Here is a 17408-nt window from a genome sequence, read left to right as displayed (position 1 = left end):
TACAAAATAAAGTTGTGTTCACATTGAACATAATAAAGTTGTGTTCATAGTTTACACAATAAAGTTGTTCACATTATACATATTAAAGTTGTGTTCATAGTGTACATAATAAAGGTGTATTACAGTGTACATAATAAAGTTGTGTTCATAGTGTCCATAATACTGTTGTGTTTACAGTCTACATCATAAATTTGTGTTCATAGTGTACATAATAAATGTGTGTTTCCATTGTACATAATAAAATTGTATCACAATGTACATAATAAAGTTGTGTTTCCATCCATTTTCTACAGCTTATTCCCTTTGAGGTTTCAGGGGGCGCTGGAGCCTATTTCAGCTACAATCGGGCGGAAGGCGGAGTACACCCTGGACAGGTCGCCACCTCATCACAGGGCAAGTTGTGTTTCCATTGTACATAATAACGTTGTGTTCACATTGTACACAATAAAGTTGTGCTTCCATTGTACATAATAAAGTTGTGTTCACATTGAACATAATGAAGTTGTGTTCATAGTGTACACAATAAAGTTGTGTTCACATTGTACATAATAAAGTTGTGTTTACAGTGTACATCATGAATTTGTGTTCATAGTGTACATAATAAAGTTGTGCTTCGATTGTACATAATAAAGTTGTGTTCACATTGAACATAATAAAGTTGTGTTCATAGAGTACACAATAAAGTTGTGTTCACATTGTACATAATAAAGTTGTGTTTACAGTGTACATCATGAATTTGTGTTCATAGTGTACATAACAAAGTTGTGTTTCCATTGTACAAAATAAAGTTGTGTTCACATTGAACATAATAAAGTTGTGTTCATAGTGTACACAATAAAGTTGTTCACATTATACATATTAAAGTTGTGTTCAGTGTACATAATAAAGGTGTGTTTACAGTGTACATAATAAAGTTGTGTTCATAGGGTCCATAATACTGTTGTGTGTACAGTGTATATCATAAATTTGTGTTCACAGTGTACATAATAAAGTTGTGTTTCCATTGTACAAAATAAAGTTGTGTTCACATTGAACATAATAACGTGTTCATAGTGTACACAATAAAGTTGTTCACATTGTACATATTAAAGTTGTGTTCATAGTGTACATAATAAAGGTGTGTTTACAGTGTACATAATAAAGTTGTGTTCATAGTGTCCGTAATAAAGTTTGTGTTTACAGTTTACATCATAAATTTGTGTTCATAGTGTACATAATAAAGTTGTGTTTCCATTGTACAAAATAAAGTTGTGTTCACATTGAACATAATAAAGTTGTGTTCATAGTGTCCATAATACTGTTGTGTTTACAGTGTACATCATACATTTGTGTTCATAGTGTACATAATAAAGTTGTGTTCACATTGAACATAATAAAGTTGTGTTCATAGTGTACACAATAAAGTTGTTCACATTGTACATATTAAAGTTGTGTTCATAGTGTACATAATAAAGGTGTGTTTACAGTGTACATAATAAAGTTGTGTTCATAGTGTCCATAATACAGTTGTGTTTACAGTGTACATCATAAATGTGTGTTCATAGTGTACATAATAAAGTTGTCTTCACAATGAACACAATAAAAATGTGTTCATGGTGTGAATGTGAATGTTGTCTGTCTCTCTGTGTTGGCCCTGCGATGAGGTGTGGACTTGTCCAGGGTGTACGCCGCCTTCCGCCCGATTGTAGCTGAGATAGGTACCAGTGCCCCCAGCTACCCCAAAAGGGAATAAGCGGTAGAAAATGGATGGATCATAAATTTGTGTTCATAGTGTACATAATAAAGTTGTGTTCACATTGAACGCAATAAAGTTGTGTTCACGGTGTGCATAATAAAGTTGTGTTCACATTGTATAAAATGAAGTTGTGTCTATAGTGTACAGAATTAAGTTGTGTTCACATTGAACATAATAAAGTTGTGTTCACGGTGTGCATAATAAAGTTGTGTTCACATTGTATAAAATGAAGTTGTGTCTATAGTGTACAGAATTAAGTTGTGTTCACATTGTATATAATAGAGTTGTGTTCATGGAGTACATACTGAAGTTGTGTTCACATTGTACATAATAAAGTTGTGTTCACATTGTACATAATAAAATTGTGTTTCTATTGTACATAATAAAGTCGTGTTCACATTGTACATAACAAAGTTGTGTTTCCATTGAAAATACTAACGTTGTGTTCATTATTGTACATAATAAAGTTTGTGCAGCGGGGATGCAGAGAAAACACCAAGGAGGGAGAGGAAGTATGCAAAGAGAGATTGTGTGTTGTTGTCGCACCGTCTGTCGTGTTGTGTGCACTGGAGGGCTTCTTGTTCTGGAAGACACACAAAAAGGATGAACTTAAAAAAAAGTGAATATTTTTAGTTACTTCTTTGACAAACAAGAACATATTTACTAAGGTTTTTTCTTCTCTCCAGTTGCTTCAACAAATATCCAGGAAGTAAATAATCCTTCACGCTCAACTCGGCCAAAATGTTCTAATGTCGTCGTTTTCATCTCCTCTTGACGCTTCTGCTTTCTTCACTTCCTCATTCTTTACTTCGGACCAAAACCACACAGAAAGAGACGACCAAGAGGAAGGGCATATTTCACAGACATCACGCAGATGTATATATACATATATATATATATATATATATATGTATATATATATATATATATATATATATATATATATATATATATATATATATATATATATATGTATATGTATATGCATATGTATATATATATATATATATATATACATTTATATATACATATATATATATGTATATGTATATATATATATATATATATATATATATATATATATATATATATATATATATATATATATATATACATATACATATATATATATATATATATATATATATATATATATATATATATATATATATATATATATATATATACTGTATATATATATATATGTGTCTTAATTGGATCATCAAGAGAATAGTGCTCGATACCGTGGTAGAGCGCAATATGTAGGTGTGGGAAAAATCACAAGACTACTTCATCTCTACAGAACTGTTTCATGAGGGGTTCCCTCAATCGTCAAAATAATCCCCCAAAAATCCCCGACTCCTCCAAAAAAATCTCCTGACGATTGAGGGAACCCCTCATGAAACAGTTCTGTAGAGATGAAGTAGTCTTGTGATTTTTCCCACACACACACACATATATATATATATATATATATATATATATATATATATATATATATATATATATATATATATATATATATATATATATATACATATATATATATATATATATATATATATATACACATATATTTTTTACTATATTTTCATTATTTCCTTTAATTTTCAATGGATATTTGTATTAATAAACAAAAACCAATTAATTCATAATACATTGTAGCTAGTCAATTGCAGTTTTTTTATGTTTAATTTAAAAAAAGTCATTTTATACAAAAGGTTTTGTATTTTGTATATTCAAGCAGGACCTTAAAACCCAGATTTGCACCAAACCGTTACACCAAACCATATCGTTGGTAAACCGTTACATTTACTTTGTAGTAATGACAATGCGTTTGCATAATAGTACTAATGTGTTTTTTTCCAAATTATTATTTTGGAGGTTTAAAAAAAAGAACTGTGGGCCACAGGTGGTCCCTGGGCCAGACTTCGGACACCTTTGATATTACCTTGTCTATTTTGGTCCTGCCCAAGTTACAATAGCGTGTGGTGTTCGTAAAGAGGAAGTAACTTCTTCCAGTGGACGTTACATTTCATGTTTTTTTTTGTGCGTAGTCACTTGGCCCTGACTAAAATAAAGTCTTATTTTAAAATGATGAAATTTACGACCTTGTGCGCATTTGACCTTGGAAGTTCCACACGACTTCTTTTCTCCCGACAAATTAAAAAACATAACCTTTGTGCTGAGTAAATGTTTCACCAGAGTTAAAGTTCACTGCTTTCGAGAAGTCAATTCTACTTCTCGATTCTTAAAAGAACACGCATCATCGCTCAAGCACTGGAAGGCAGCGCTGACAACATGAAGGAAATAAGTAAATATATCCTTCAACAAAAAGCAAATATGTAAATACATCTCTCAAGAAAAATGAAATATGTATATACATCTTTCAACATGAAATACATCTACAAATACCCCTTCAACATGAAGAAAATATGTAAAGCTATTTTTCAATATAAAGGAAATAAGTAAATACATCTTTCAACAAGAAGGAAATATATAAATACATATTTCAACATGAAGGAAATATGTAAATACATCTTTTAACATGGAGGAAATATGCTAAATACATATTTCAATATAAAGAAAAAACAATTACACAATTCAACATGAAGGAAATATGTAAATACATCTTTCAATATGAAATATATAAATGCATCTTTCAACATGAAGGAAATATGTAAATACATATTTCAACATGAAAGACATATATAAATACACCTTTCAACATGAAGGAAATATGTAAATACATATTTTAACATGAAATACATATATAAATACACCTTCAAAATGAAGGAAAAATATGTAAATACATATTTCAACATGAAATACATATATAAATACACCTTTCAACATGATGGAAATATGTAAATACATCTTTAAATATGAAGGAAATATGTAAATACATATTTCATCATGAAATACATATATAAATGCACCTTTCAACATAAAGGAAATATGTAAATACATATTTCACCATAAAATACTTATATAAATACACCTTTCAACATGAAAGAAATATGTAAATACATATTTCAACATGAAATACAGCATAAATACACCTTTCAACATAAAGGAAATATGTAAATACATATTTCAACATGAAATACATATATAAATACACCTTTCAACATGAAGGAAATATGTAAATACATATTTCAACATGAAAAACATGTATAATTACACCGTTCAATATAAAGGAAATATGTAAATACATATTTCAACATGAAATACATATATAAATACACCTTTCATATACACTTTACACTTTACATGCCCCTAAAGCTGACCAACACGCCGGACTGTAGTCAGTTGGAAGCGTGTCTTAATGAAATTAAACAATGGATGTCCGCTAACTTTTTGCAACTTAATGCCAAAAAAACGGAAATGCTGATTATCGGTCCTGCTAGACACCGACCTCTATTCAATAATACAACTTTAACATTTGACAACCAAATAATAAAACAAGGTGACTCTGTAAAAAATCTGGGTATTATCTTCGACCCAACTCTCTCCTTTGAGTCACACATTAAAAGCGTTACTAAAACGGCCTTCTTTCATCTCCGTAATATCGCTAAAATTCGCTCCATTTTGTCCACTAAAGACGCCGAGATCATTATCCATGCGTTTGTTACGTCTCGTCTCGATTACTGTAACGTATTATTTTCGGGTCTCCCCATGTCTAGCATTAAAAGATTACAGCTGCTAGACTTTTGACAAGAACAAGAAAGTTTGATCATATTACGCCTGTACTGGCTCACCTGCACTGGCTTCCTGTGCACTTAAGATGTGACTTTAAGGTTTTACTACTTACGTATAAAATACTACACGGTCTAGCTCCAGCCTATCTTGCCGATTGTATTGTACCGTATGTCCCGGCAAGAAATCTGCGTTCAAAAGACTCCGGCTTATTAGTGATTCCTAGAGCTCAAAAAAAGTCTGCGGGCTATAGAGCGTTTTCCGTTCGGGCTCCAGTACTCTGGAATGCCCTCCCGGTAACAGTTCGAGATACTACCTCAGTAGAAGCATTTAAGTCTCATCTTAAAACTCATCTGTATACTCTAGCCTTTAAATAGACCTCCTTTTTAGACCAGTTGATCTGCCGCTTCTTTTCTTTCTCCTATGTCCCCCCCTCCCTTGTGGAGGGGGTCCGGTCCGATGACCATGGATGAAGTACTGACTGTCCAGAGTCGAGACCCAGGATGGACCGCTCGTCGGGACCCAGGATGGACCGCTCGCCTGTATCGGTTGGGGACATCTCTACGCTGCTGATCCGCTTGAGTTGGTTTCCTGTGGACGGGACTCTCACTGCTGTCTTGGAGCCACTATGGATTGAACTTTCACAGTATCATGTTAGACCCGCTCGACATCCATTGCTTTCGGTCCCCTAGAGGGGGGGGGTTGCCCACATCTGAGGTCCTCTCCAAGGTTTCTCATAGTCAGCATTGTCACTGGCGTCCCACTGGATGTGAATTCTCCCTGCCCACTGGGTGTGAGTTTTCCTTGCCCTTTTGTGGGTTCTTCCGAGGATGTTGTAGTCGTAATGATTTGTGCAGTCCTTTGAGACATTTGTGATTTGGGGCTATATAAATAAACATTGATTGATTGATTGATTGATTGATTTCAAGATGAAGGAAATATGTAAATACATCTTTCAATATGAAAGAAATATAATTGCATCTTTCAACATGAAGGAAATATGTAAATACATTTTTCAACATGAAATACTTATACAGATACATCTTTCAACATGAAGGAAATATGTAAATACATATTTTAACATGAAATACATATATAAATACACCTTTCAAAATGAATGAAATATGTAAATACATATTTCAACATGAAATACATATATAAATACACCTTTCAACATAAAGGAAATATGTAAATACATTTTTCAACATGAAAGACATATATAAATACACCTTTCAACATGAAGGAAATATGTAAATACATATTTTAACATGAAACACATATATAAATACACCTTTCAAAATGAAGGAAAAATATGTAAATACATATTTCAACATGAAATACATATATAAATACACCTTTCAACATGAAGGAAATATGTAAATACATATTTCATCATGAACTACATATATAAATGCACCTTTCAACATAAAGGAAATATGTAAATACATATTTCACCATAAAATACTTATATAAATACACCTTTCAACATGAAGGAAATATGTAAATACATATTTCAACATGAAATACATGCATAAATACACCTTTCAACATAAAGGAAATATGTAAATACATATTTCAACATGAAATACATATATAAATACACCTTTCAACATGAAGGAAATATGTAAATACATATTTCAACATGAAAAACATATATAATTACACCGTTCAATATAAAGGAAATATGTAAATACATATTTCAACATGAAATACATATATAAATACACCTTTCAAGATGAAGGAAATATGTAAATACATCTTTCAATATGAAAGAAATATAATTGCATCTTTCAACATGAAGGAAATATGTAAATACATTTTTCAACATGAAATACTTATATAGGTACACCTTTCAACATGAAGAAAATATGTAAATACATATTTTAACATGAAATACATATATAAATACACCTTTCAAAATGAATGAAATATGTAAATACATATTTCAACATGAAATACATATATAAATACACCTTTCAACATAAAGGAAATATGTAAATACATTTTTCAACATGAAAGACATATATAAATACACCTTTCAACATGAAGGAAATATGTAAATACATATTTTAACATGAAATACATATATAAATACACCTTTCAAAATGAAGGAAAAATATGTAAATACATATTTCAACATGAAATACATATATAAATACACCTTTCAACATGAAGGAAATATGTAAATACATCTTTCAATATGAAGGAAATATATAAATGCATCTTTCAACATGAAGGAAGTCTGTAAATACATATTTCAACATGAAATACATATATAAATACACCTTTCAACATGAAGGAAATATGTAAATACATATTTCAACATGAAGGAAATATGTAAATACATATTTCAACATGAAATACATATATAAATACACCTTTCAACATAAAGGAAATATGTAAATACATTTTTCAACATGAAAGACATATATAAATACACCTTTCAACATGAAGGAAATATGTAAATACATATTTTAACATGAAATACATATATAAATACACCTTTCAAAATGAAGGAAAAATATGTAAATACATATTTCAACATGAAATACATATATAAATACACCTTTCAACATGAAGGAAATATGTAAATACATATTTCATCGTGAAATACATATATAAATGCACCTTTCAACATAAAGGAAATATGTAAATACATATTTCACCATAAAATACTTATATAAATACACCTTTCAACATGAAGGAAATATGTAAATACATATTTCAACATAAAGGAAATATGTAAATACATATTTCAACATGAAATACATATATAAATACACCTTTCAACATGAAGGAAATATGTAAATACATATTTCAACATGAAAAACATATATAATTACACCGTTCAATACAAAGGAAATATGTAAATACATATTTCAACATGAAATACATATATAAATACACCTTTCAAGATGAAGGAAATATGTAAATACATCTTTCAATATGAAAGAAATATAATTGCATCTTTCAACATGAAGGAAATATGTAAATACATTTTTCAACATGAAATACTTATATAGATACACCTTTCAACATGAAGGAAATATGTAAATACATTTTTCAACATGAAATACTTATATAGATACACCTTTCAACATGAAGGAAATATGTAAATACATATTTTAACATGAAATACATATACAAATACACCTTTCAAAATGAATGAAATATGTAAATACATATTTCAACATGAATTAAATATATAAATACACCTTTCAACATGAAGGAAATATGTAAATACATATTTTAACATGAAATACATATATAAATACACCTTTCAAAATGAAGGAAAAATATGTAAATACATATTTCAACATGAAATACATATATAAATACACCTTTCAACATGAAGGAAATATGTAAATACATCTTTCAATATGAAGGAAATATATAAATGCATCTTTCAACATGAAGGAAATATTTAAATACATATTTCAACATGAAATACATATATAAATACACCTTTCAACATGAAGGAAGTATGTAAATACATATTTCAACATGAAATGCATATATAAATACACCTTTCAACATGAAGGAAGTATGTAAATACATATTTCAACAGCAGCGATGGACGGGACTACTTTGGCTGCTGCCCCCGCGACCCAATCCCAGATAAGCAGTAGAAGATGGATGGATGGATTATTACACAGAGAAAAAGTTGTATAGACATGTGTTAAACATCAGTCTCATGGTAATAACAGTTGTAAAGTGGCTTGGGCATTTTATAAGGACGCCTTGGTGCCGCCATTTTGAGACTCTAATGCATGGTGAATGTAATGCAGTTGTTGTATTGAAGTGGGAATAGCAAACTTCCTGTTGATTTTAGTTGGGGGCGTTCAGTGTATGAAATATAGGTCTCAGTGAGACCTATACTGAGGTTTTTGTTTCATGTGTGTATGACAGTCCTACAGTTTTTTTTTTAGCAGAAAGCCGCCATTTTGTGATAACAGCAGCAAGTGCAATGGTTCTTTGTGAGCTCATAAAATCCAAACCAGGGTAGTAATTACAACTCTTTCATCAACTTTTAATCAGAAGTGTTCAATCTCTCTTCTGTGCTTATTTGAAGCCGAAACGAGAAATGGCCTCAGAGGAGATGTTTGAAAAAAAGCGACATTTTTTAGCCAACTTTTGTATTAAAGTGGGAATACCAAACTTCCTGTTGATTTTAGCTTGGTGGTTTCGGTGGATTAAATATAAGTCTAACTGAGACGTACGTAGTGGTTTCTGTTTCATGTTTCTATGATGTTCCTACTGGAAGTTAGAGACAGTTTTGTCGGTGTTTTCTTCCTAGAGCGCAATTTTGAGGTTTGGGGTTTGGTTTTTTGATTATATCGCAATTTTCGCCAGTCCTTATGTGTGTGTCAAATTTGGTGAGTTTTGAAGCATGTTAAGGGGGTCAAATTACAGCTCAAAGAGGCGGCGGTATTAATAATAAAGAATAATAATAATAAAACCTTAGAAATTGAATAGGGTCCTCTGTCCCAAAGGGCATCGGTCCCTAAAAACATAGTCAAATATGAAGGAAATAAGTAAATACACAATTCAACATGAAATAACTAAATAAATACATCTTTCCATATGAAAGAAATATGTATATACAAATGTCAACATAAAGGAAATATGTAAATTCATATTTCAATATGAACGAAATATGTAAATACATTTTTGAATATGAAGTAAATATGTAAATACATCTTTCGATATGAAGGAAATATGTAAATACATCTTTCAATAAGAAGGAAATATGTAAAAAAAATTTATATAAAGGAAATAAGTAAATACATAAATCAATATAAAGACAGTATGTACATATATAACTGAATCTCAACTGAATTATAACCGTATCGAAACGGATTCACAAATGAATCGTAACTAAATCATAAGTGAATCATAACTGAATCATAAGTTAATTGTAAGTGAATCATTAGTGAACCATAAGTTAATCACAAATGACTTATAACTGAATCCTTAGTGAATCATTAGTGAATCATAAATTAATTACAACTGAATTACAATTGAATCACAACTGAAGCTTAAGTGAATCATACGTTTATCATAACTGACTCATAAGTGAATCATGAGTGAATCACAAGTGACTCATGAGTGAATCACAAGTGGATCATAAGTGAATCATAAATTAATCCCAAGTGAATCACAAGTGAATCATAAGTGAATCCCAAGTGAATCATAACTGAATCCTAAGTGAATCACAAGTAGATCAAAACTGAATTATAAGTGAATCATAAGTGAATCACAAGCAAATCATAACTGAATTAGAAGTGAATCATAAGTTTTTCCCAAGTGAATCATAAGTTAATTATAAGTGAATCATAAGCGAATCACAAGTGAATCATAACTGAATTGTAAGTGAATCACAAGTGAATCAAAACTGAATTATAGGTGAATCAGAAGTGAATCCCAAGTAAATCAAAAGTGAATCACAAGTGAATCATAACTGAATTGTAAGTGAATCATGGTCAGGTTTGCCACTGACAGTTTGTTTGTGTTTTAGTTTTTTCACTGTGTGTGTTTAGTATTTCCTGTCCTTAGTTCCTGTCAGCACTCTTATTTTGGTTCAGCTTCCTGTTTGTCTCCCTGTGTGCTGTTTTCCCTCAGCTGCGGCTGATTGGCATCTGGCCACACCTGTGGTCAATCAGCCCACTCCTATTTTACCTGCTTTGTTCCTCCAGTCAGTGCTAGATTATTGTATTGTCTTGTCGATGTCACGTATCGCATGTCACTCTCATCTTGTCTATGCAGCGTTGCGGTAAGCTATGTTTGATTGCGGTTTTTAGCTTACTGCTTCTAATTTTTTTTTATATTACATATACGACTTCTGTTTCCTGCTCGATTCTTGCTAGCTTCCATGCTAAGTTCCTTTATGTTTTCTAGCTCCCATGCTAGCTCCCTTAGTTTGTTATTCGCCCACGTGCGTGCTTTTTGTTTGTTCTTGTTTAGTTTTAATTGAATAATGTTTTCCTATTCAATGCCTGCCTCCATCTCTGCATCTTGGGGTTTAACACAAACAAACTCTAACAATCATAAGTGAATCACAAGTCAGTGGCGGGCCGTGCATTTCCCACCTGGACTTTAAGTGATGTCAATGATTACCTCTCAAAATACCATCATTGATGTCACCACATGACCATTGCTGGAAAAAATACTATACAGCAGGGGTCGGGAACCTTTTTGGCTGAGAGAGCCATGAAAGCCAATTATTTTAAAATGTATTTCCGTGAGAGCCATATGATATTTTTTAACACTGAATACAACTAAATGCGTGCATTTTAAGTAAGACAAACATTGTTAGAGTATAATAAGTCTCTTATTCTTTTTAATAACATTGTTATTCTCAAGCTAGTAATAAATAGTAATAGTAAGAAGTAAACCAGTAATAAATAAAATAATTTTACAATTAATGCAACTTCTTGCACAGGTGCGGTAGAAAACGGATGAATGGATTAAAATGCATGAGTATGTTTAATATTTTGAACGTTATTTATATTTTGAGCGTAATTATGAATTACTTATCGTGTTAAACAATGTCAGCTAAGATTTATCTGAGAGCCAGATGCAGTCATCAAAAGAGCCACATCTGGCTCTAGAGCCATAGGTTCCCTACCCCTGCTCTACAGGAACACATTTACTGTTGATTGAAACATGTCAACAGTGTACAAAACAGGTTATCTCCTGGCGCATGTAAAAATCAATAAACCTGCATTAGCAATTAGAACAAATCTTATGTGGTACTGTGAAAATATGCAAAAAATATATTAAAAGTGAAAAAAATAGTTATTTGAACTCACAATTAGTAGCACCTATTCGACGCCGTGTAAGCCAGTGGTACCCCTCAGTGTCGGCTTATTCAAGTGGAAATGGCAAGCATTTCCCTATTTCATTGATTGTAGTTTCTCTTTAAGTATCCTCCTTGAAAATGTCCTTGCAAATATATATATACCACCTCATCAACGTTTTGTTCTCCTTTATTTTTCATTTCATTTCCATTCATCCATCCATCCATCTTCTTCCGCTTATCTGAGGTCGGGTCGCGGGGGCAGCAGCCTAAGCAGGGAAGCCCAGACTTTCTTCTCTCCAGCCACTTCGTCCAGCTTTTCCCGGGGGATCCCGAGGCGTTCCCAGGCCAGCCGGGAGACATAGTCTTCCCAACGTATCCTGGGTCTTACCCGTGGCCTCCTACCGGTCGGACATGCCCTAAACATCTCCCTAGGGAGGCGTTTGGGTGACATCCTCACCATATGCCCGAACCACCTCATCTGGCTCCTCTCGATGTGGAGGAGCAGCGACCTTACTTTGAGTTCCTCCCGGATGACAGAGCTTCTCACCCTATCTCTAAGGGAGAGCCCCGCCACACGGCGGAGGAAACTCATTTCAGCCGCTTGTACCCGTGTCTTGTCCTTTCGGTCATAACCCAAAGCTCATGACCATAGGTGAGGATGGGAACGTAGATCAACCGGTAAATGGAGAGCTTTGCCTTCTGGCTCAGCTCCTTCTTCACCACAACGGATCGATACAGCGTCCGCATTATTGAAGACACCGCACCGATCCGCCTGTCGATCTCACGATCCACTCTTCCCTCACCCGTGAACAAGACTCTGAGGTACTTGAACTCCTCTACTTGAAGCAGGGTCTCCTTCCCAACCCGGAGATGGCACTCCACCCTTTTCCGGGCGAGAAACATGGCCTCGGACTTTCATTTCATTTATTTAATTGGGACAGTGCACATTAACCGACACTTGAACAGTGTAAATGCGCCGGACTTTGCATGAATGCAAATTTTAAGCCGTATTTCCAGCGCGAGATTCTTAAAGGCCTACTGAAACCCACTACTACCGACCACGCAGTCTGATAGTTTATATATCAATGATGAAATATTAACATTGCAACACATGCCAATACGGCCTTTTTAGTTTACTAAATTGCAATTTTAAATTTCCCGTGAAGTGTCGTGTTGAAAACGTTGCGGTATGATGACGCGTGCGTTTGACGTCTCGGGTTGTAGCAGACATTATTTTCCAGCCCGATCCGAGCTATATGTAGTCTGCTTTTACCGCATGATTAAACAGTATTCTGGACATCTGTGTTGCTGAATCTCTTGCAATTTGTTCAATTAATAATGGAGAAGTCAAAGTAGAAAGATGGAGGTGGGAAGCTTTTAGCCTTCAGCCACACAAACACACGGTGTTTCCTTGTTTAAAATTCCCGAAGGTGAAGCTTTACTATGGATCAGAGCGGTCAAGCGAACATGGAACCCGACTACATGTCAACCGGCAGTTTTCGGTGAGAAAATTGTGGTAATAAGTCGGCTCTTACCGGGGATCAGCGGAGCTTCTCTCCTGCTGCAGCTGCTGTGACTTCCCTCAGAGACTCTGGCGTCAACACACCTGTGGCCACAGTCCTCCGACTTTCAGGTACTATTTAACTCACTAAAACACTAGCAACACAATAGGCAGATAAGGAATTTTCCAGAATTATCCTTGTAAATGTGTCAAAAAACATCTGAATCGCTCCCCCTGCAATCGCCTTTAAAAAAAAAAATGTTCTAGTCCTCTACTCAGTAGGTTGTGAGTTCAAATCCCGGCCGAGTCATACCAAAGACCATAAAAATGGGACTCATTCCTTTCCTGCTTGGCACTCAGCATCAAGAGTTGGAATTGGGGGTTAAATCACCAATAATGATTCCCGGGCGCGGCACCGCTGCTGCCCACTGCTCCCCTCACCTCCCAGGGGGTGATCAAGGGTGATGCGTCAAATGCAGAGAATGATTTCGCCACACCTAGAGTGTGTGTGACAATCATTGGTACTTTCTGCGATGAGATGGCAACTTGTCCAGGTTGTACCCCGCCTTCCGCCCGATTGTAGCTGAGATAGGCGCCAGCGCCCCCCGCGACCACAAAAGGGAATAAGCGGTAGAAAATGGAAATACATTTTCTAGTCCTTCACTCTAAATTTCCTCATCCACAAATCTTTCATCCTCGCTCAAATTAATGGGGAAATTGTCGCTTTCTCAGTCCGAATCGCTCTCGCTGCTGGTGGCTATGATTGTAAACAATGTGAGGATGTGAGGAGCCCTACAACCCGTGACGTCATGCGCACATGGTCTGCTACTTCCGGTAAAGGCAAGGCTTTTTTTTATTAGCGATCAAAAATTGCGAACTTTATTGTCGATGTTCTCTACTAAATCCTTTCAGCAAAAAATATGGCAATATCGTGAAACGATCAAGTATGACAAATAGAATGGACCTGCTATCCCCGTTTAAATAAGAAAATCTCATTTCAGTAGGCCTTTAAATAACACAGACTTTAAAACCACAATGACAGAAATAAAAACCAAATAAATAAGACATGATAAAACAGACAAGACAAGAAGTTGCAATACACATTTACAAGACAATAGACCAGGACAGACAATTTACTCACAGCTTCAAATACGCTGACCAGAAGCCCACTGGAATTAACCTAACTCTCACCAGACCCTTGTAGATCTGGCGAGAGTCAGGTTAGACTTAGACTTAGACTTCCTTTTTATTGTGATTCAAATTCGAACTTTACAGTACAGATAAGAACAAAATTGTGTTGAATTAGCTCATGGCAGTGCAGGTTAAAAAAGCAATAAGGTGCAGATATAAATAAATAGACTTCTGTTCAGATAAATATATTGCACTTTTGCATATGGACCCACGTTTATGGATGTATGTTATATTGTCTTTATATTCCAGCCAGTTAATCAATTTTGGGGGGGAATTGAGGGGATTATTATGATGTGTTCAAGAGTCATATGGCCTGAGGGAATAGCTGTTACAGAACCTGGAGGTTCTGCTTCAGAGGCTGCGGAACCTCTTTCTCAAGTCCAGCAGTGAAAACAGTCCTAGGTGGAGGTGGGAGGAGTCTCTGCAGATTTTCTGAGCCCTGGTCAGGCAGAGGCTTTTTGCGATCTCCTGGATAGGAGGAGGAGGAGTCCTGATGATCTTTTGCGCCGTCCTCACCACTCTCTGGAGAGACTTCCAGTCTGAGGCACAGCAGGCTCCAGTCCATACAGAGATGCAGTTGGTCAGTAGGCTCTCTATAGTGCCTCTGTAGAATGTGGTGAGGGACAGGTTCTCTTTTCATCCGATGCTAAAATTGCATGCGCTGCTGAGCTCTTTTTACAAGAGCTTCGGTGTGTAGGGTCAGGGTCATATTGTCAGTTATCTGCACAACCAGGAACTTGGTACTGCTTACCATCTCCATTACTGTGCTGTTGATGAAGAGTGGAGCGTGGCTGGACTGGTGCTTCCTGAAGTCAACGATGATCCTGCACCAGTCAACAAGATGTTTCACCTCCTCCCTGTAGTGTATGTCGTCGTTGTCATGGATGAGACCCACTATTGTTGTGTCGACCACATACTTACTTCACAATGTGGTTAGTAGTGGACCTGGCGCAGCAGACATGGGTCATCAATGTGAACACCCGTGGACTCAGGACGCAGCCCTGGGGGGAGCCGGTGCTCAGGGAGATGGCACTGGAGGTGTTTTCGCCCACTCTCACAGACTGGGTCTGTCTGTGAGGAAGTCAAGCAGCCATTTGTAAAAGGGGGAATATTGGAATAATGGGGGCCAGTTTGCTCACCAAGGGCTGCGAGATGATGGTGTTGAATGCTGAGCTAAAGTCCAGAAACAACATCCTCACGTGTGTGTCCTTTCCTTCCAGATGTTCTAAGCTCAGGTGGACTGCAGAGGAGATGGCGTCCTCTGTGGAGCGATTAGGGCAATAAGCAAACTGGTATGGGTCGAATGTGGGGGGAAGTCTGGAGACAATGTATTCCTTTATCAGCCTCTTGAAGCACTTCATTATGATGGGGGTGAGTGCAACTAGGCGATAATCTCTGAGGGAGGAGATTATGGGGTTTTTAGGCACTGGGATGATTGCGGCCGTCCTAAAACATGATGGTACTACAGCCTGGGTCAGGGAGATGTTGAAGATGTATATGAGAACCCCAGCCAGCTGGTCTACACATCCCTTAAGCACCTTGCCCGTAATGTCATTAGGTCCTGCTGCTTTCGGGTGGTTCACTCTCTTCAGGGTTTTCCGGACATGCGCTGTGTCCAGGTTGAGCGGCTGCACATCAGGGCAAGGGATGGATCTCCGGCGAGGAAATACAGTGTTAAGTGCCTCAAAACTCGCAAAGTAGTTGTTTAGGTCATTTACGAAGCTGATGCTGTTGTCACAGTGACGGGGGGCAGCCTTATAGTCCGTGATGACCAGTATGCCCTGCCACATTCGTCTAGTGTTCGTGGGGTTCTCGAAGAAGTCCTGCACTTTCTGACTGTGAGCACTATTTGCAACCCTAATGGCACGGTTCAGGTTAGTTCTGGCTGTTTTTAGTGCACCATGTTGCCTGACTTACAAGCCTTGTTCCGAGCCTTCAGCCTTGCACGTTCCCTTACTGTTCATCCAGGGTTTCCCGTTGGCCCGTGTGAGGATGTTCTTGGCGGTATAGCTCGGTTGGTAGAGCGGGCGTGTCAGCAACTTGTGGGTTGCAGGTTCGATCCCCGCTTCCGCCATCCTAGTCACTGCCGTTGTGTCCTTGGGCAAGACACTTTAGCCACCTGCTCCCAGTGCCACCCACACTGGTTTAAATGTAAAAAAATAGATATTGGGTTTCACTTGATAAAGAGCTTTAAGTCACTAGAGAAAAAGCGCTATATAAATATAATTCAATTCATTTCACTTCACTTTATCATGCACTTCTGAATGTATGCGGACAAGGACTCTGCATACTCTTACACACATGTGTTGTAATTGCCGGTGGCGGCTGCCTTGAACATGTCCCAGTCTGCAATGCTTCCATTGGTCCTTCTGGCCGGGTCCTCACCTTCTTCACTGTAGCTTGTTTCCTGATCAGCAGGGGCTCGTATACAGGAATTAGCATCACAGATACATGGTCTGAGGAGCCGAGGTGGGGGTGGT

The 17408-nt window shown here is 35.9% G+C and overlaps 1 protein-coding gene across 1 annotated transcript in view; it reads right to left on the bottom strand.

The window, feature by feature from the left end:
* The window catches only part of hck (HCK proto-oncogene, Src family tyrosine kinase), a 71062-nt gene that overhangs the window by 37783 nt on the left and 15871 nt on the right, over nt 1–17408 (bottom strand). Inside the window, exon 3 of the mRNA XM_061889943.1 lies at nt 2282–2318. Coding sequence (XP_061745927.1) covers nt 2282–2318 — 37 coding nt within the window. The remainder of the gene's footprint in view (nt 1–2281; nt 2319–17408) is intronic.

This window comes from Nerophis ophidion, linkage group LG27, assembly GCF_033978795.1.
Source record: "Nerophis ophidion isolate RoL-2023_Sa linkage group LG27, RoL_Noph_v1.0, whole genome shotgun sequence".
In the NCBI taxonomy this organism is placed as follows: domain Eukaryota; kingdom Metazoa; phylum Chordata; class Actinopteri; order Syngnathiformes; family Syngnathidae; genus Nerophis; species Nerophis ophidion.
Note: the sequence above shows the minus strand (reverse complement) of the source record. Positions and strands in the feature narration are given on the sequence as shown.